The sequence below is a fragment of the Neophocaena asiaeorientalis genome, unplaced genomic scaffold (genome assembly GCF_003031525.2).
Source record: "Neophocaena asiaeorientalis asiaeorientalis breed wild unplaced genomic scaffold, Neophocaena_asiaeorientalis_V1.1 scaffold346, whole genome shotgun sequence".
Classification (NCBI taxonomy): domain Eukaryota; kingdom Metazoa; phylum Chordata; class Mammalia; order Artiodactyla; family Phocoenidae; genus Neophocaena; species Neophocaena asiaeorientalis.
In genome coordinates this window covers 1,591,400-1,611,213 of record NW_020175400.1, presented here as the reverse complement: position 1 = coordinate 1,611,213, position 19,814 = coordinate 1,591,400, and the positions used below count along the sequence as shown (strand labels likewise).

Sequence of the window (19,814 nt, the reverse complement as noted above, 5' to 3'; positions counted from 1 at the left end):
CCCAGCCCCGCCTCCTCGCCTCGGCCCCGCCTCCGCCTGCGGTGCGCCCAGCCGAGCCGGGCGAGTCGGGCCACTAGCGTCCCTATCTCAGCTCCGGCGGGCCGGCCCGGCGCTTCCGGTGCGGTCTGCGCCGTGGCCCCCGCCGCCGGCAGAGGGTCCGCAGTGCGCAGCCGCAGCCGCAGCCCGGACCCGGCCTGGGAGAGCTGCGGGTCCGCGAGGAGGGGCGCGCAACATGAGGTTTTACTGAGTCTTCCTAGAGTTAAGCTCATTAATTAGCAGTAGTAGAAACATTCCTCCTCCATTTCACCAACCGAACGGTGAAGTACATTTTCCAGCTCTCTCCCGGTTCTGGTGTAGGTATCCTTAATTAGATGCAGTTACGCTCCTCAAGCAAAGGGGTGCTGCCTCCTGTTGGTACCGTGCGTTAATCACGGCCCCTTTCCGTGCTTGCCTCCTGTAAGGCCTATAATTTTCTTGCTTGTTCTTTTACTGGACATCAAGGTTGTTTATAATTTTGCAGCATAATAAACCACGCTAGTGAACATCTCCATGAATTCCACATGTCTTCTTTTTAAACTATTACCTTAGGACAAACTTTCAGCGGTGAGGTTACCTGGGCCAAAGCTAAGGGCTGATATGACTGATGATACTTGGCATTCTGTTGCTCCCCAAAAGGGTTGTGCCAGTTTCCACCGTCAATTACAAACTGTTGAAAATTGCTTAAGCAACTTTTTGGTTGATTAACCAGATTTACAAACCCATCTCATTGTTTTAACTCCCATTTCTTTTATCACCATCAGAAACATTTTTCTAGGTTTATTTGCCAACTAGCATGCTTGTTACTAAGGTGGTAGACCTAGGCTGGGTTCGTCATCCTCTGTGTCTCTGTGTTTTGTCCTGTGTTCTGGGAAATTTATCTTCCAACCTGTCTACTGAATTTTCCATTTTGGCAATCATAATCTTATTTGGTTACCCTTCCTTGTGGTGCGCGGGCTTCTCATTGTCATGGCCTCGCCTGTTGCAGAGCATGGGCTCCAGAGTGCAGGCTCAGTAGCTGTGGCGCACAGGCCCAGCCGCTCCGCGTAATGTGGGATCTCCCCGGGCCAGGGATCGAACCCGTGTCCCCTGCATTGGCAGGCGGACTCCCAACCACTGTGCCACCAGGGAAGCCCTCTCTGGTGGTTCTTTTCTTTTTTTTTTTAACTGAGATACAACTTACAGTATATGGTACAAGTCTTAAATGTGCTGCTCATGTATATAAATGGATATACAAGTATAATCACCACTCAGATCAAAATATCACTTTCTCATCACTCCAAAAAGTTCCCCTCTGTCAAGGGGTCAAGCATTCCCTAAGTGCAGCCTGGTAGCTAACAAGGCCAGAAATCCTTTTGCACAAATCACTGTGCAGCTGCCAGGTGTGCCTACCACACTTCCATGAGACCCAGCCAGTAAGAGGATGACAAGCCCCAGTGGATCCAGACGGCTATTACTCACACAGACAGCAAATGCAAGACCAGCATGGTGTCGGCTTTCCCTCGTCACAGGACAGCACTGAACCAGAGGGACCAGATGACGGGCAGCACGATGGTAGGTCTGTCTGTGGCTGAGAAGCCAACTCAACTGCAGTCAGACAATTTTATGACCTGCAGCTACACTCTAAGTGGGGGGAGGAGGGTGGGGCAAGGTGGAAAGGACTACACTTAACTGAAACTAGGAAGACAGATGAGAAGTGGCCTTGTGGGGCTTCCCTGGTGGCACAGTAGATAAGAATCCACCTGCCAATGCAGGGAACACGGGTTTGAGCCCTGCTCCGGGAGGATCCCACATGCTGCGGAGCGACTAAGCCCGTGCGCCACAACTACTGAGCCTGCGCTCTAGAGCCCGCGAGTCACAACTACTGAGCCCGAGTGCCACAACTACTGAAGCCCGCGTGCCTAGAGCCCGTGCTCTGCAACAAGAGAAGCCACCGCAATGAGAAGCCTGTGCACCAGAATGAAGAATAGCCCTGCTCTTCGCAGCTAGAGAAAGCCCACGTGCAGCAACAAAGACCCAAGGCAGCCAAAAATAAATTAATTAATTAATTTAAATATTACATTTCCTTTATTAAAAAAAAAGATCTCATTTCCTTGAGCACCCCTAAATCCACTAGTTCCTTTCTCAAGACTGTGGCCCCCCCCCCCCCACTTCCCCATCCATAGCCCTCTGCTTCTTGGTAACCACTTGGCTAGGTCAGGAGAGGTGACCAGTTGTCCCTGTCCTAATTACCACCATCCTAATCATGACACTTCTCCATTGGGAACATCCCTTACAATCAAAAGAAGTCTTAAACATACTTCAAACATCTATTCCCACAATACATTCAACAATGTTATTTACAACCACTTGGGTGTGTATTAGCTTAAAAAGTCTCACCTGGGGACTTCCCTGGCAGTCCAGTGGTTAGGACTCTACACTTCCACTGCATGGGGCATGGGTTCAATCCCTGGTCGGGGAACTAAGATCCCACATGCCACATGGTGTGGCCAAAATAAAATAAAATAAAATAAAAGGTCCCACCCCCAAACTACCTCAGTCTGTTGTCCAATTTGAGAGCTATTTCCAAATCTAGTAAGAGTGAGTTTTCAGCCATGTCTCTGGGCACATCCCAGTATCCCAGTGGCCTATGCCACCGTGTTCAGGAGGGCTGAGGTTTGGCAACCATGGTTGCTGTTAGTTCCCAGCACACTGCATAGGGCCTCTAGTCTCCCCTGGGGATGGAGGGACCTTGGCCTCTAACCTAGTTTGTCCAGTTTGTCTCTGAAGGGGTTCAGGGGTAGCGCTGAAAGTGTTGGGTCAAAGAGTAAACAGAACAAACCCCATGCTTCTACAGGAGTTTGGGGCTCTCTTGGTGCTCTTCTTTTTGGTCCCCAGGAAATGCCAAAAATAACCCAGTTAAAGCCCAAATCTCTTAAGCCCCATGGCCTTCCCAGAGCCCAATAACAAGAGACAATTTTTCTTCATGGAAAGACTATCACTTTCTTCTTTTGGGACCCCTGGCATAGTAGCCAAGCCCACACGGCCTTATGGCTGGTTTCTTCCCCTACCTTGGCCTGTAGTGCATTACCTTGACCTTTGCCAAGGTTTCCATTCTGGGGAAATGATTGCGCGGTAGCTGAAGAGTTTCCCAGAGACATCCCCGAAGAGCAAGAGAAGATTTGGTTTCAGCCATAGGCTGTTGGTGTCGAGCAAATGTTCAGTCTGACTTTGGGTGACTGTTTCATCATCTGGGCATGCATGATCTCTATATGAATCCAGACTGAGGTCACAGGGGACTAAAAGGAAGTGATAGACTCTCCCATTATTGTCCAAGGGTGCCTATCAGAGGACAGGAATTTATCTTGGACAGGTCATGGTTTCATTATAGCTGTAAAGACCCACTGCAACAAGCCCTGATTTGTCCGTATATTTTCCTCCTCCGTATCCACTTCACTGACCAGAAGGGTTGTGGCCAAAGTGGCTTGGAGCACGGGGTCAGTTGTTAACACCCAAATGACTTCCATTCCTTACATCAGAATTTGCATAGCACTCGCCTTTGCTAGTCGGATAAGCCATGCTTCTATGGTTTCATTGGACTTTTGCCCAAGTCTGTCTCTAATTTCCCTCCTTTCTTACTCATTGTAAGAGTGGATCTCAGCCCATTTCTGAGTGGCAGACTGCCCTTACTCACCAGATAGTGTTCTATCTGTAGTCGCAGTAGGAGGGTGAGCAATAACCAGCATATGCTTTCTTTAACTCTGTAAGACCCTCTTTGATTTCCAACGCTAAACACCAATGGAGCTCATTGGGGACCAGGAACAATCGTCATAGACCACTTGTCTCTGATGTCACCAAACAACTCAGCAGTAAGTGGACACTTAGTGGACACTAAGTCCACCAGAGTTCTAGCCCATACTTGACTTGACAGCCCACATTAAGATCCCTGTCTCTTCTCCAAAAAAAGGGTTGTGACCTTATCAGCCCCACATTAAGTGCCAAAGCGGTCAAGTGGTCAAGCAGTCCCTAAGTGCAGCATGGTGGCTAACAGGGCCACAAGCACCTACTACTGCAGCCACTGAGTGGGCCTGTCACACTTCCACAGACTCAGCTGGTAAGGAGACAAGTCGCAAGGATCCAGACAGCTCATTACTCACACTGACAGCAAAAGCAAGACCAGCATATTGTCAGCTTCTCACATCCCTCCCTAGTGCCGCAGGATGACACTGAACTGGAGGGACAGGTGACAGGAGGCATGGTGATAGGTCACTCTGTGGCTAAGGAGCCAACTCTAAACTACAGCCAAGCAGTTGTATGGCACCTGGCCTTACTCTACGACAGGAGGGGGCCCGATGGAAAGCCCTGCACTCAACTGAAACTAGGAAGATGGATGAAAAATTGTCTCCCATAATACAGGGAGTCTCCTCTCTAAGCTGCTATGTCCCCTTGCTCCAGGAATAATAGTGGTGTATTCTGTCAAGACTCAAGTCACCCTACTCAAGCCTTGCCTACATGGCCAATGTAGAGACATGCAAGGTTGTAAGGACGCCACAGCAGAGCTGTTCCCCTACATACTCATACTGCTTCCTGTTGGAACCCCTTAGACATAACCACTATTTTCATTTTTCTGTAGCTTAGTTTTGCCTGTTCTTGAACTTCATGAAATGGAATCATACATACGCACTCTTTCACATAGCGTTTGTCAACCTGTCTTTGAGATTCATCAGGGTTGGTACATGTACTTATGGCTTGTTCTTTCTTATTCCTATATAGGCATTTGGGACATCTCCAGTTTATTCTGGTCCAAACATCCCTTTTTCCTCCTGGAACTTCAATGACTCATATTTTGGAGTCACACATGTTTCTTAGGCTCTGTTCTTTCCATTTCTTATTTTCTCTCTCTCTATTTTAGTTTAGACTCAATCTATCTTCAAGTTCACTAGTTCCGTCTTCTGGTTAGGGAACTAATCCTGAGACTGTGTGTTTAGTCTCTGTGATTGTGACTTTATCCTTTAGCTCCATGAACTTTTAGAGTTTGTAATTTCAGAGATGGCATTTTTCAGTTCTACCTGCTCCTTTGATTCTTTTAAAATAGATTCCAACCCTGTTGAAATTCTCTATATTTGCACCTATTTTGTCCACCTTTTTCTCCATTTAACATATTAAGCATAGTTATTTTAATTTAATTTATTATTTTAAAGTATTTATTTATTTTACTTATTTTGGCTGTGCCGGGTCTTAGTTGCGGCATGTGGGATCTTTAGTTGCAGCATGTGGACTTCTTAGTTGCAGCATGCGAACTTTTAGTTGCGGCATGAATGTGGGATCTAGTTCCCTAACTAGGGTTGAACCCAGACCCCCTGCATTGGGAGCGTGGAGCCTTACCCACTGGACCACCAGGGAAGTCCCAAGCATAGTTACCATTTGTGGGTCTGCTTCTACAGTTTATTTTTTCTCTTGTGTATCAGCCCCATTTTTCTCCCTTTTTGCATGTTTTATAATATTTGAGTGTATGTTGCATATTGGGTATAAAAGAAAGGTAAAATATGATGTTATTCTCTTCCCCAACTTCTCGCTGAGGGTTCCCAGAGGAGCCAGTTACCTTGATGGAATCAAGCATTGAGCTGAGTTGGGGCAGAGTTATAGTTCTGATAAAACTCCGTCCTCCCCTGGATCGCCCCGTCCTCTTCCAGCCCTTCAAGTGCTGCTTTAAAGAGATTTTGAGGTTAGCTCTTTAGCCTCCCAACCCACACAGGTTCAAAATCTGGCCAATGGGACTTCCCTGGTGGTCCAGTGGTTAAGAATCTGCCTTCCAATGCAGGGGACGCGGGTTTGATCCCTGGTGGGGGAACTAAGATCTCACATGCCGTGGGGCAGCGTTCAAGCCTGAACGCTCTAGGACCTACATGCCACAACTAGAAAGAAGCCTGCACTCCACAATGAGAGCCCGCGTGCTGCGACTAAGACCCAATGCAGCCAAAATAAACAAATAAATAAATATTTAAAAAAAAAGAAACAAAGTCTGGCCAATATCTTGAGGGGGAGACCAATTGTTTGTTTCAGGCCCGCTCCCTCTAAACACCAGCCCCTTCCTAGTTGCCCATACTGCTCCAGAACTCAGCAAATGTTCCATGGGGGAAAACTGGCATTGCATTTTGGGTTCCTCTGGGTACCAATCCATAGCACTGTCCCTGTAAGCACCAGAAACTCCATTTCTTTTTTTCCCCAGTAGAGTCTTTCTGTTTGGTACAATTCTGATCATCAGAGATGTCCCATCTCAGCAAATGTCTCAGGGAAGAAAACAATTGCCCATCAGTTCACCTTGAAGGGGCTTTCTCCTCCTTGCAATTTTAAGTCATGTGGTCTTTCTTTCTTAACACTCCTCGCCATTGTCTTTAAAAATTATTATTTTCATCTTATGTTTCCTCCTAGTTGTTGCAATGGGCGTGGGGACTTGCGAGGACCATATCCTACCCAGAAGCAGAAGTTCTTCAGTTCCGCTTTTTACCACTTCTAATGGAGATACAATTTGAATTGTTAGTATTTTTACTTAGTCACACTCTAACTTGATTTCCCCTTATTGAAACAAGTATTGTCTTTTATCTCTTTGAAAATAGATATCAACTACTTCATGGCCATTTTATCTCAACGTTCTTACTGCTTTGCTCTTTGGTGCTATAAATCTTTCCAGGTTTCTGTTTCTCAGTCTATGCATACTTCTTTGTCTTCTTTTTTTTCTGGCTGCACCATGAGGCATACAAGACCTTAGCCCCCTGACCAGGGATCCAACCCGCACTCCCTGCAGTGGAAGCACGGAGTCTTAACCACTGGACCACCAGGGAATTCCCTCGTTGTCTTCTTGACCTTCACCGTTGCTGCTAGAAAAGTTTCAGATAACTTTGTAGATTTCAGGGGAATTTAAGGGAGGAGGTGAGGGCTCCCAGCTCTGCTACCCATTGCTCAGTAAACTTGTCTTGAGAGATGGGAATAGTTTTCTTTCTCTTCAGCTACTCCAGTCCCCTTGGAGTGGAACTCTAACTTCCCCTGACACTCTCCTCTTCCTGTTTCTCATGTGACTGTGGTACACAGACATAGTGTCTCTGACATTTATAAGCTAATGACTTTCAAACCTCAGTTGCCAGCCTTTACTTCCATCTGAGCCTCCAGACTTATGTGTCACACTTACATCCCCACAGGCCCCTGAAACGCAACATCTCTAGACTCACCATGCTTCCTGCAGCTCTGCTCCTCTGCCTGGGATCCTAATTCAGAAATAACACCACCATCTGGTCAAGAAGCCTGTATATCTTCCTGATCTCTCTTCCTCTTCCCCAAGTCACACACCCAACAGCTACCAAACCATGTCAGTTCTGCCCTGTGAACACTGTCCGTCTTCCTCCTTCCCCACGGCCACAGTACAGGGCCTCTCTTCCTTCTAAGACCTGCCCTCCAGAGGAGCGCGCATGCCAAGAGTACTCGATGGGCACAAATGGTTTTTATTATTTCTGCCTGGAAGAGGAATCCCTGGCAGGAACAGGGACGCACAGCAGACATGGAGCTGCATCCCTGCCGGCAGCATAGATACCGCTGGCTGGAGTCCAGGATGATGAAGAGCTGTCCAGCGGCGTGACCTGGAGCTGGTGAGGAGGTATAATCTTGCCTACAGAGGCCACTGGCTTGAGAAGTGGGGCCCCAGTCTCACCGATGCCGCTTTCGGATGCTCTGCAGCTCCTGGTAGATGGTGCTAAAGCTGGGTCGCTGCCCGGGCTCGGAGGCCCAGCACTGCTCCATGAGTCTGAACACAGCATCGGGGCACAGTTCGGGGCAAGGCAGGCGGCCCCCTGTGAGGACAGGCATAGCACACCAGGCATGAGGAGGGGGTCTGAGGGGCCCTAGCGGCCCCTGGGACATGCCATGAGCAATGGGAGCTGCTTAAGGTACAATGTTCTTAAGGAGCCCCTTCTCTTCACCAAAAACACAGAGATTCTAATCTCAAGCCACCATGTGCTAGTTGTGTGATCCCTGCAAACCTCAGTGTTTCCTTCTGTAAAAGGGACCTATTAATCCTGACCTCACCTGTTATGAAGAGTAAATGAAATAAACGGATGGCCTGGCACACAACAGGGTTTCACTGGATGGTAGCTCTAGGATTATTCTTACTCTGCCTCAGTGGGAAGGATAGGGCGTTAGGAGGCCTGGAGGAGTCCAGCTGGAGTGCTGGGAAGAGGGCTTGGCTCTGAGGCCACTGTCACACCGCAGGGTTCCCTTACCCTTTTCCACAAACTCCCGAGTCTGCTGATTGCTGAGGTTGGGGTAGGGGGAGGCCCCCAGGCTGAAAGTCTCCCAGAGCAAGATGCCAAAGCTCCACACGTCGCTCTCGGAGGAGTAGCGGCCTACGAGGAGGTGAGGCGGCGTGAGTGGGCCACACCCATTGGCCAGAGAAGGGCAGGTGGTGGGACCCATGCCCAGCCTCGGGCCCTGCAGCCAGAGCGGATCAGGCCCAGGTACCGTAGTTCAGGGCCTCCGGTGCGGTCCACTTCACGGGAACTTGTTTGAGACCTCCGGAGGCTGCGTAGATCCCGTCGGCTTCCTCCCGGGACATCCCAAAGTCACTGATCTTCAGGACATTCTTCTCTGTCACTAGGCAGTTCCGAGCGGCCAGGTCCCTGGGCGAAAGCAGGACAGGGGCTCATTTAGCCAATATCCACGCAGCACCTGCCACCTGCCCGGCCCAGCCTCCCTAGACACAGCCACGAGCCGAAGCTGCCCCTGCTCCTGGGATGCCTGGTCCGTCAGAGAGGCAAACTCCACCCCCGGAGCTGGTGCCTGCTGGTGAGGGGCGGCAGCACCTGCATCTGGTGCAGGGGCGGGTGCCGGGACTGCCTGCCGCGCCCACCCCCTCACCGGTGGATGCAGCACTTGCTCTCCAGATACTCCATGCCCGCAGCCGCGTCCCCTACCATCTGCAGCAGAGTCTTCACCCTCAGGCGGGCTCCCTCTGTCCGGAGGAAGGTCAGGAAGTCGCCCCCTGGGAGTGGGCGGTGGGGACAGAGCTCGATGAGCCTTCTGGGGGTCGCAGGCGGCGGAGAGACCTAGACCAGTGGCACACCCCAGCCCTGGAGGTCAGCTCGCTCTGCTCACCCTGCACAAGCTCCATGACGATGTAGATGGGCTGCTTCTGGGTGCAGACGCCGATGAGACGCACGATGTTGGGGTGGCTGTACTGCTTCAGAATCCTGGGGGCGGGGGCGCAGGGCTGCTCAGGCTCCCACCTCCACCGGGTGGGGGGCCTTACACATTCACCTCGTTGGCCCCGGGAGCCCAGGGAGCCTGAGGCAGGGTGAGAGCAGGGCAGCAGACCTGGAAGTGTGACTTTGGGTGGGTCCCAGAGCCTTGACCCCTCCACACTACGGGGGGACGGGGCTGTGAGGATGAAACGAAGTCAAGCACCCTGCCGTGCGCAGAGGAGCCCTTCCTATGTGGAACCTCCAGGGGTGGGTATTTCATCACCCACCTCGCTTCCTGCAGAAACTTGGCCTTGAGGTCGGGTGGGAGCGTCTCGCGGCAAGATTTCACGGCCACCAGGGTGTTGTCCGCTCTCAGGCGTCCGCTGAATACTTCGCCAAAGTTCCCCTGAAACGGTCTGGGGCTCCTATCTGTCTTGCCTGGACCGTGGTCCTCTCCTGCACTCGGGGCACAGCCCACCTTGTCCCCACCAGCCCTTGCCTCAGTGCCCCCGTGCTCAGACCTGCTCATCCCGGCTCTCTGGTTGGGGGATGAAGCGTACACGTGGGACAGGCAGGGAGAGTCACCTCTGACTTACCATGTTCACTGAGAAGTGACATGGAAGTCCAACAATCACTTTTGCTTGGGTTGGTAAAGCATTATGGTTTTTAGGAAAGTGACTTCTTTCCTGAGTAGGTATTTTATTTTATTTTTCTTTCTTTCTTTTTTTTAATTTTTATTTTTAGGCCACACCATGCAGCATGTGGGATCCTAGTTCCCTGACCAGGGATCGAACCTGCGTCCCACCTCACCGTTGCATTGGAAGCGCAGTCTTAACCACTGGACCGCCAGGGAAGCCCCCTAAGCAGGTATTTTATCGCTCATGTGGACAGAGCGTGTCTCTCTCCCCTGAGGAGGCAGGGGTGGGGCGGGAAGTGTGTGCGTGTGAGTGGCGTGAGGTGGGTGCTGGTGGCAGAGCCGTCTCTGGGGAGCTTCCAGGGCAGGTGCTTTCCCCCCTGGTTTCCTGCAGGACAGCGTATGGTGGTGGCTGGGCAGGGAGTCAGGGGTCCAAGTTGGAGCTCAGATTGAGGCGGGGAGGCTGAGAGCCCTCTGCGGGTGGGGCCCTGGTGTGACTCGGCCTTTGGGATGGAAGGAAGTGATACTGGGGGAGGGAAAAGCAGGTGGCCAGGAGCCTGGCAGAGCACACTCAACTCACCCGCCCAATCTGCTCACCCAACACCAGGTCCTCGTGGCTTAGTGCCCACTTGTCCTGCGGAAGGGAGGAGTGGAGGGTGGGGGGGTCAGAAGTCAGTGAAGGGAGGGAGTGCTGAGCCCTATCAAGGACTGAATACCCCCTGAATACCCCCTCCCAACGCTGTGTCTTTCATTTCTTGGCACCTTGGTTTGTTGGTCTGCAAACTGGGGGTTGGACACAAGATCACACTTAGATGACTCAGGGACCAGGCAGGGGCACTAAATGGGTGAGCACCAGCCAGGGGTGTGTAGCCCAGGGAATGGGATTGACCTTGACATTCCAAACCTAGAGGGAGGCCGGCCCCCTGGGGAGTGTATAGGACCTGGAAAGGACCCTCCTGCTCTGATTCTGTGTGGGCCCCAATCCTGCCACAGACTCACCTTGGGCACAGCCCTGTTCAGGATGATACCGCTCTTCTTGGTGAGGGGCTGCTGGGAGCGCAACAGGTGGTCTATGAGCAAGGGGATGCTGGGAAAGCCATCTCCTTCCAGTCGGTACAGGTTCTGCGGGGTAGGGGGAACTGGGGTCAACAGCCTCCATTGCTGAGGGGGCCTGAGCCCTGGGAAAGGGGAGGAAGAAAGAACGGCAGGGAGAAAGGGCCTGCCTGGAATGAGAGGCAGAGACCTGATGCTGCACGACAAGTCTGCTCCCCTGTCCTATGGGAGGACGCACACCTCTGTTTGGGTGCAGGGACTGGGTGGTCTCTGGGGCCCCTTTCAGCTCTGCCAGGGAGACATCTAAGACATAGCAGCTCCTTTCTATGCTCCCTGGTGAGGCGGAAAGGAGGGGAGGGAGGGGAAGAGAAGGGAAAGGCTGGCGTTCAGGCCCCACTCACATCAGCATACTGGATGATGAAGTGTCGGGGCTGGCCGTCCCACAGCACAGACAGCACGTACTCCTGCTTGCCCTGGCTCTCCCGGACCACGAAGTCCCCAGAGTGTGTCAGCAGCTCAGCCACCTCTGCCCGCGGGATGGCTCCGTGGTACCACAGCTGCTCATGCAGGGGCTTCTGCACCTCTGGAACGAGCTGCAGCGGTGGGGGGAGCTAGACAGGGACAGGGGAGGAGCAAGGAGGGGTCACTCAGCCAGCCCGTCAGCGGAGGCCACTAGGCCGGCCAGTTGGGGGGTGTCCGGCTCTCTCTCATACACTCCTCGTCCTCACAAAGCCCGCGAGTGCCACAAAGAGCCATCTGCAACCCTTGGAGCCAGCAATAAACTCACCCAGGCTGGGTGATCCCAAACAAGGCTTTTGTCTTTTGCTCCAGGCCACAGCCCCCAACCACTCCTGGAGCAGAGAGAGCCGTGGGGTGACGAGGCTGCAGGTCCCTTCCACACACGTGGGTGGTGGAGAGGAAGAGGGTACAGGGGTGGCACGGAATCCCAGGGAAGAGAGGGGCTCCCCAGTAAAAGTGACCTGGGAAGAGCCTCCTCTCTAGGGCAACCCTGCGACTAAACCCAAAGCACCGTGGTAGGAGGGGCTTAGGGGGACATCCCTGAGACTGCCGGCCTGGCCCACCCCTTAGAGAAGGGCAGAGGTACGGGTCCAGGATGGGCTCCACTCACCGAGAACTTGGGGCGGAAGATTCCTGAGATGTGGCTCTTAAGGATCTCCAGGGTGGGTGTCCTTCCCCCTTCTCGCTCCTGCTCCTGAGGCCAGGGACAGACGTCAGCGGGTGGCCAGGCTTGGGGAGGGGGAGGGCGAAAATGAGGAGCGCGGCCCCCGGTGGGCGGGCAGGGCTGGCGGTGCAGGCTGCGGGAGGGCGGCTCACCGAGGACGAGGTGGAGTGGCGGTCGTCCTGCAGCAGCAGCACGGGCAGGGGCTCACCGGGGCCCAGCTGCTCCAGCTTGGCCTGCAGCAGCTCCTGCTGGGCCTGCAGCTTGGCCTGGCCACACAGCGCTACCTGCAGCCCCTGCAGTGCCTCCTGCAGCACCTGCTTCTTGCCCAGCAGCTGCACCCTGCGGACAGGGGCGGGTGGTTGGGTGGGGGGAGAGAGGGGCTCAGCCTGCAGCTGGCGGCCAGCAGTGCGTCAGGCAGGCCGGACGGAGGAAAGGGAGGGCCAGGAGGCTGCTGTAGGCGGGCCCCACTCACCGCTCCCGGGGGTGGGTGGTCTGCTCCTCAGTCCGGAGCTCGTGCTGCAGCTGAGTGACCACCTCCTGCCGGCTGAGCACTGTCTCAGTGGCCACGGCCAGTTCCTCTGTCACTGAGGTCAGCCTGTGCCCAGAGGAAGGGCAGTGTTAGAGCCAATCCCCTCAGATGCATCCCTGCGGGGCCAAGCAAGCCTGCGGGCTGGTCACAGCTCTGTGTGGACAGCGTCCACCCCCGACCCCGAGCCGAGCCACCACACACGTGTGCTGCACGCTTTCCACAGTCAGCTCGTTCAGCTGCAGCTCCCCGGGCTCCAGCAGTTCAGCCTCCTCAAGCAGCGACTCATCAAAGGTGACACAGGGTGGGACGTCAGGTGTGGACCTACAGGGGACAGTGCCCATCAGTGCACAGGCCAGCAGCCCTGGCACCCGGCTGCTGCAAGGAGGGGCTTACCCATACTGTTGCAGGAAGCCTTGGTACTCGGCCTCGGGCTGGATGTGGGCAACCGCTGCAGCCATCTCCTGGTGAATGGCCACCACCTCGTCCTGCACCAGGCTGCTAATCTCGAGGTATTCCTGCAGGATCTCCTTCCTGCCCCCAGGTGGAACCCCGGGTCAGGGGGGGGGGCCTCAGGCTGGACAAGGCTAGGAAGCTTGGGGCCTGTGGCACTGGATTTGGACCCACCCTGGGGTTGCTCCCTGCCACCCATCATTTACCAGTCAAATGACCACAGGCAAGTTACTTAGTGTCTCCCGGGAGTTTGTAATAAGGCCCCAATGAGAACCTATGTGCAGAGTGTGTGGTTTGAGGAAGTACTTGGTAAATGTGAGCTACAACTGTGCCTGCCCTGGGCATAGCCCCACAGCTGGGGCTCCAGGGCTCTGATACACACGTAAGCCATCGATGTGCTGCTGACCCCGTATTTATACCTCCCCGAGCTCCAGTCTCATGTAACTATCCACCTACTCTAAATGTCCTGTTGGACATCTCTCAGACACCCAAACTCCACCAGTTGAAAAATGAACTGCTGGGACTTCCCTGGTGGCGCAGTGGTTAAGAATCCACCTTCCAATTCAGGGGACACGGGTTTGATCCCTGGTTGGGGAACTAAGATCCCATGTGCCGCAACTATAGAGGCCACACGCTCTGGAGCCCGCACGCTACAACTAGAGAGACGCCTGCACACCACGACGAAAGATCCTGCGTGCCGCAACTTAAGACCCAACACAGCCAAAAGTAAATAAATAAATATTTTTAAAAAGAAAAATGAACTCCTATTCTTATCTCCTGAACCTGCTTCTCTCACCTCATTCTCCATGCCTCCACCACCCAGGGGCTCCAGGCCAAATCCCTGTAGTCATCCTTAGCTGCTCTATCTACACCCCACTTCCAGTCCATGAGGAATTCCCACCGGCTCCACCTTCAAAGTACGTCCAAGACCTGACCACTTCTCCCCTCCATTGCTACTGCCCAGGTCCAGTGGCATGGTCCGTGGTCTGGATCACTGCAGTAGCCTCCTGCCTGGTCTCCCTGGTCCTGTCTTGCCCCCTGAAGTCTGTTCTCAACACAGCAGTCGAACTGACCTCATTCAGACGGCTCAGATCATGCCGCTCTTCTGGTCCACCCAGAACCAAAGTCCTCACAACGGCCTGAGGGACGCTCTATCATCCCTGGACTCCTCCAGCCCCGTGTCTGACTCTGCCCTTCTCTCACTCTGCAAAGGCTACACTGGCTTCCTTGCTATTCCTTGATTTCAGGCGCTCTCCCACCTTGCGGCCTGTGCGCCTGCGATTCCTCTTTCTGGGATGGCTCTTCTTCAAAATCCCCCTGGCTCATTTCTGCACTTCTGAGGCTTTCCCAGACCACTCCATTTAAAACAGCAAACCTGGGACTTCCCTGGTGGCACAGTGGTTAAGACTCCGCGCTCCCAATGCAGGGGCCTTGGGTCCGATCCCTGGTCAGGGAACTAGATCTCGCATGCATGCTGCAACTAAGAGTTTGTGTGCCACAACTAAGGAACTGGCGAGCCGCAACTAAGGAGCCTGCCTATCACAACTAAGAAACCCGCCTGCCGCAACTAAGACCTGGCGCAACCAAACAAATAAATAAATAAAAATGGCAAAAAAAGAACATATTCCTTATAAATAACTAAATAAAACAGTAACCTCCTTTCTGTCCCCCTGCTTCCCTATCCTCTTTTCTTGTTTTATTTTTCTCCATAGCACCTATCATCTCTGACATGCTTTCTATTTTACTTATTGATTTCCTTTTCTTTCTCCACAAACGAATGACCCTAGAGGACAGATATTTTTGTCTACGTTCTCTGCTGTATCACACAGCAGAGCCTAGAATGGTGTTCAATAAACATAATAAAACCCTGAAATAAGGGGCCCAGAATAATGTAATTTGGATGTAAACTGACTGGCCCAGGGCGTGTTCTCACGTGACTACACGCCTGTCACTTTTACAGGACTGCGTTTTCTGGACCCTGCCTCTGGGCTTCAGGGCTGTGATGGGGGTCGGGGGGGTGGGGTGGGCTTACAAGATGCACGCCATCTCCTGGTGCAGGTCCTGCAGGGACTGGAGCAGGCCAGGCAGCATGAGCTGGTGGTGGTGCTGGTGGTGTAGCTGCGCGGCCCGCACGCCCAGCACATAGCGGTTGTGGTGAGCGAAGAGCTTCCACAAACTGCGCACGTACTTGTCCTTGGCTTTGTCACGGTCTTTGTCTGCCAGGTTGGGGGAAAGAGGCGTGGGTGACAGCACAGAGGCCTGGGTAGCAACCCCCTCCCCGGGTACCTGTGGACAGTTCTGGGCTGGCTTGGGATTCCCATCCTGGCAGCAAGGGAAGCCCCGGACCTTTGCTGGCCTCCTGGTACTTGCGTCGGGCCTGGGCACTGTCCCGTGCCAGGGCTCGGTACTGGCTCTTCAGCTTCTCAATGTCCTGGCTGTGGGTCTGGAGAGAGGAGAGACCAGTGTGGGACAGCAGGTCCCCAGAGGATTCCTGCCCGAGGTGAAGCCCTGGACAGGTTCTGCAGTCCAGGCGGGCAGCACATCCAAATGCATCCTTCAGGAAGGGCCTGGAGACCTCTGGGACTTAGCCATTGCTGCTGAGGTTAAGGTTAGAGGAGTCAGGCTAAGGACAGGCCCCCGGGGGCAGCAGAGAGCCAGACTGGGCAGGCGACAACTGTCCTTCCTTGGCCTAGAGTGGTATCTGGTGGCAACTAAGGTCCAGTGGCAGGCGTGTGTGCTTGGTTTAACACTCTGTTGATGCCATCTTGAAATTCTTAATAATTTTTTGACAAGGGGCCCCGCGTTTTCATTTTGCACTGGGTCCCACAATTATGTTCCTGGTGGTCAAGACCGGAGTTCTCATCCCAGTTGCCTGCTTCTGCACTGGGGTACTTAGGGCAAACTCCACTCCTCTCCTCAGAACCTCAGCTTCCCCATCTGTAACAGAGCTAAATGCACAGACTAGATCAGCCCTTTTCTTAAGGTCCAGGTGGTAAACATTTTAGGCTTGTAGGCCATGCAGTCTCTGTTGAACTTGCTGGGCTCCGCCACTGTAGCTCTTTAGTAGCCACAGATAATATGAAAACATATGGGCAAGTCTGTGTTCCAGTAAAACTGCCTGCAAAAACAGGCTGACCCCTGAATTATATGATCTATCGTCTGGGAAGAGAGGAGTGCGTGAAGGCTGGCCACCAGGGGCCGCTGTGGGTCTGCAGCAAGGCTGGGTCTGCGCTGGTAGAAGGGGTGTGGTGCAGGCGGCTGCCCAGCACATTGAATAAGAAGGCTAAAGCATCCGCGTAAATAGCTCCAATCAAACAACCTCTAGTCAGAGGAGCTGCGCAGGATTCAAATGAAGGCAGACCCACTTCACAGCCCCAGTCCTTAACCTCCGAGTCAGGGGGCCACACTGCTGCCTTGTGGAGTCTCTGGGTCTCTGGGAGGAGCCAGCCTGGGCCAAGGGCGGGCAGAGCAGCCCTCATTCCTCTCACTGTCTCTCGGACCTGAGGGCCAGCTGGTGCAGTGCAGGAGGTGGGTCACAGGTCCTGCGCTCCTCCCAAGCAATGGCTGGATCACTCATCCTTGTATTCCCAGCACTCTGCTCAGGTACACAGTAGGGTGGCAGAAAAGGCGTGGAGAGGCCCTGCGGCAGCCCGGCCCAAGCTATGGCGGGGAGGGGAGGGAGGGGAGGAAGGGGAGGAAGCTGGGCTGGAGCAGGTGCTGGGGGGTGGGCCTGTGGTCAGATACTTACACTTCTTCAGTGAGTCCAGGGGTTCCTTGCAAAACCAGCCCTTTTCAGCTCAAAATGTAGGCAGAAATGACCAGGTGAAGCCCGGGTGCCACCCACCCACCTACCTTGGTGAGCTCCTGCTGGAGCTGCTGCCACTGCTCGTTGTAAGTCTTGCGCAGGTGCTGCCGCTCCCGGATCAACAGGCTCAGCTTGCTCAGCGGCCCTGAGTTCAGATCTTCTGCGTGCTGCCTCAGCAACCGGCTCAGGCCCTCCGTCTGGCTGGTGATCTCTGCCCAGGACTACAGCATGGGGTGGGCAAGGCAGGGAGTGGGGGACAGTGGCTCCCACGCCTGGGCCTGCCCAATCACCAACCCTCCCCAGTGGGCTCCGGGAAAGAAAGGGGCAGGCAGACCTACCCGGCACCCCCAGGACTTCCTTGGTCGAGGGCGGGAAGGGTGGTGAGGAGGCCTAGGGCCCTGTAGAATCCCACCTGACTGATGGGGCTCTGGGGGCTGATGCCCCGGCTCTGGCCCCCGCTGTCCTGCAGTGACATGTGGTGCAGCAGCCCAGCATATTCTCTGTCACTCTTGACCCGCTGGGCCATCCACTTCCTCATGCCCTCCAGCAGCCGAAGCTCGGCCTCCTGCATCTGCTGCACTGCCCCGTGGCCCTGGGGACTGCACAGCTCCGAAGAGAAGCCCATAGTGTGGTCCTGGGGACCAAGAGAGGAGAGGCCACCACTGGGGGCAAGGCAGAAGCTGGAGACGGGCGGGCAGGACAGGGAAGCTAGGGGCTGCCGGGCCAGGAGGAGCCGCAGACAGGCAGGAGGTGGGGGGCTGTCCCGCTGAAATGCAGCCATGGGTACAGAACACGGCCTGGCCTGGGAAAGCCCTCATTGCTTCCTGTGTCCCAGGTCGAGGCCTGGTGCCAGGGGTCTCCTTCCCAGCCCTGGAACAGAAACCTCCCGGAGCCTCCCTCCCAGGGCCCTTCCACCCAGCACCCGCTGCAGGGGCAAGGCGCGCACAAGACTGCCCCTGCCGGCGCCCCAGGCAGCCGCCGCCCGGGACCCGGCCCTTCTGCGGCCCCTGCCCTACCTGGTCCTGTGTCCCGCTCTCTGATCGCCTGCCGGGCCTCTGCCCACTGCCTGCTGACCCCGCTCCCCCTGCCCGCCGCCGCTGCCTCCTGGGCCTCGGGGCAGGAGTTACCCGCGTGGGCAGCTGATCCTGGGGCCGCCGAGGACCGACTCAGACTCAGGCCCGCACCACCCGGGGCCAGTTCCTGATTCCGCGTTTCCTCCTCCTGCGGTTTCAGTTGGCCCCGGCCCCGGGGCGGGCCGGCTGAGGGGAAGGGGCGGGCGGGAGCCCCCGACGCCTGCCCACCCCCCTGCCCAGTGCAGGCCGCTGCCTCAGCCGGCCACACGGCCACGGAAACGGAAGGGAGGAGGGGGCTGGGAAAGAATGGCCCAGAAGAGAGCAGCCTGCGCCCGGCACTCCCCAGGGCCCGGACAGCGCCCGGGAACACGGGGAACGGCCCAAGGGGGCGGCGGTGGGCGCCTGGCACAGGGCCGGGCTGCAGGATCGCGTCGGGCCGGGGAGTCTGGGGGTCCAGAGCCTGGGGGCGGGCGGGCGGTCCGAGCAGCAGGCCAGGGCGGCCCAGAAGAGGAAGGGGGAAGCCTAGTCCAGGCCTTCCCCACCCCACTGGATTCCCCAAGGAGAGCTCAGGCGCCAGCCTCCATTTGAATAAAATTTCCAAGTAAATATCCCGAGGAGAGGCCTGCTTCTCAGGCACAGATCCTGGTGGAACTGGCACAGCTCCTCCACCCCCAGGCAGGGGTTTCCTGTCCCAAGGGAGACCTGTGGCAGGCGAGGGGCCTGGGCTGGGGAGTGGAGAGGTATGGCGTTCCCAGTGTGGGACTCAGGATCTCCCCAGCAAAAACCATCTTGGTCCAGTTAGGCCCCACCGAAGGCCTCAACCCTACAGCTGGCGGCCGGGCTACTTCAGCCAAGAGAGACCCTGAGCAACTGGACGCAGGCCATCACTCTCCACCCTGCTGGAGTCCAGGCCTGTGGGGGTGGAGGTGCTCAGCTAGTCCCACCCCTGGGGCTTGGGGCTTGTCTCCAGCTGCTGTCCCTTCCACACCCCACCTAAAGAAGGCTCTGAACGCCTCGGGAGGTGGACTTTGGGCACTTACAGGTAGGCAGGACGTCATGTGGGCATGTAACTCGCCCCAGCCCTCACCCGCACCCCATCCTGGATGCAGCCCCAGGTCCTGGGAAGAACATCACCACACTGGAGACCAGGCCTGGTTTGCATAGTCTGCACGTTTAATCGCTTTAAAACCTCTAACATTACCTCGTGTCCATTAAATAGAACCAACAATGCTGGGCCTGTTTAAATTACAAGAAAAAAAAAAAAATCACTGTGCACCAACCCAGTATCTTACAAAACCAGCTGGGCTGGCCACAAGGGTGGGGGGGATGGGAGAGGCGGGGGTGCCCCTGGGCAGGTGGCTGGGTGTCAGGAGGGGCTAGGGGAGAGAAAGAAAAGGGGGCTCCCAAACGGGAGGGGACTGATTGTCCTAATGGGAGGGGTACAAAAGGCACGTCAGAAGAGGGGGCCTTGGGGGGCAGGACAGGTCAGTGCTTTCTCCACCAGGGCACAGTGTTGGAGGGGGCTCAGTGCCACTGCCTGCCCACCCCTGGCACTTGGAGAACCACTGACCCATGAGCCCTTGGCACGAGGAGCCCCATCTGAAATGGACGACAGCCTGCCCCTTCTATCGTACTCCTCCTTTCCTAGGGCCCGCCTGGCCTGGCCTGTCTCTTCAGGACCTGGGGCTCAGCTACTCCTCAGCAACACGCTGCAGACCCCCACACCTCAGGGCCAGGGCAGCCGGGGGGAACAGCAGGGTGGACAGTGGGTGTGGGAAGGTGGATGGTCCAGCTGCTACCCCCATTAAAAATACCAAAAAAAAAAAAAAAAAAAAAAAAACCAAA

At 55.2% G+C, this 19,814-nt stretch overlaps 2 protein-coding genes across 7 annotated transcripts in view; both read right to left on the bottom strand.

The window, feature by feature from the left end:
• The window catches only part of MAN2A2 (mannosidase alpha class 2A member 2), a 28,456-nt gene extending 21,080 nt beyond the window's left edge, over positions 1-7,376 (bottom strand). For both annotated transcript variants that reach the window (XM_024766516.1, XM_024766518.1), the window contains exon 1: positions 7,242-7,376. The gene's annotated coding sequence lies outside the window, so the exon portion shown is untranslated. The remainder of the gene's footprint in view (positions 1-7,241) is intronic.
• Positions 7,377-7,493: 117 nt separating this feature from the next.
• FES (FES proto-oncogene, tyrosine kinase) lies at positions 7,494-18,121 on the bottom strand. 5 transcript variants are annotated; one of them, XM_024766519.1, is made up of 20 exons: positions 17,913-18,104; positions 17,309-17,530; positions 16,944-17,117; positions 15,438-15,534; positions 15,124-15,307; positions 13,035-13,172; positions 12,843-12,962; positions 12,585-12,707; positions 12,265-12,451; positions 12,059-12,177; positions 11,717-11,780; positions 11,331-11,540; positions 10,876-10,998; positions 10,457-10,510; positions 9,530-9,648; positions 9,157-9,251; positions 8,920-9,043; positions 8,524-8,681; positions 8,286-8,408; positions 7,496-7,856 (listed from the first exon to the last, which is right to left on the bottom strand). In XM_024766519.1, the coding sequence occupies exons 2-20, from the start codon at positions 17,519-17,521 to the stop codon at positions 7,714-7,716; spliced, it is 2,568 nt and encodes an 855-aa protein (XP_024622287.1). In that variant the 5' UTR covers positions 17,522-17,530; positions 17,913-18,104; the 3' UTR covers positions 7,496-7,713. The 5 variants fall into 5 exon arrangements, with proteins under 5 accessions (XP_024622289.1, XP_024622287.1, XP_024622290.1 ...); XM_024766522.1 differs by lacking the exon at positions 13,035-13,172 and having other exon boundaries at positions 7,714-7,856; positions 17,913-18,107; XM_024766520.1 differs by lacking the exon at positions 11,717-11,780 and having other exon boundaries at positions 7,714-7,856; positions 12,059-12,142; positions 17,913-18,102.
• Between the last annotated feature and the right edge of the window lie 1,693 nt (positions 18,122-19,814).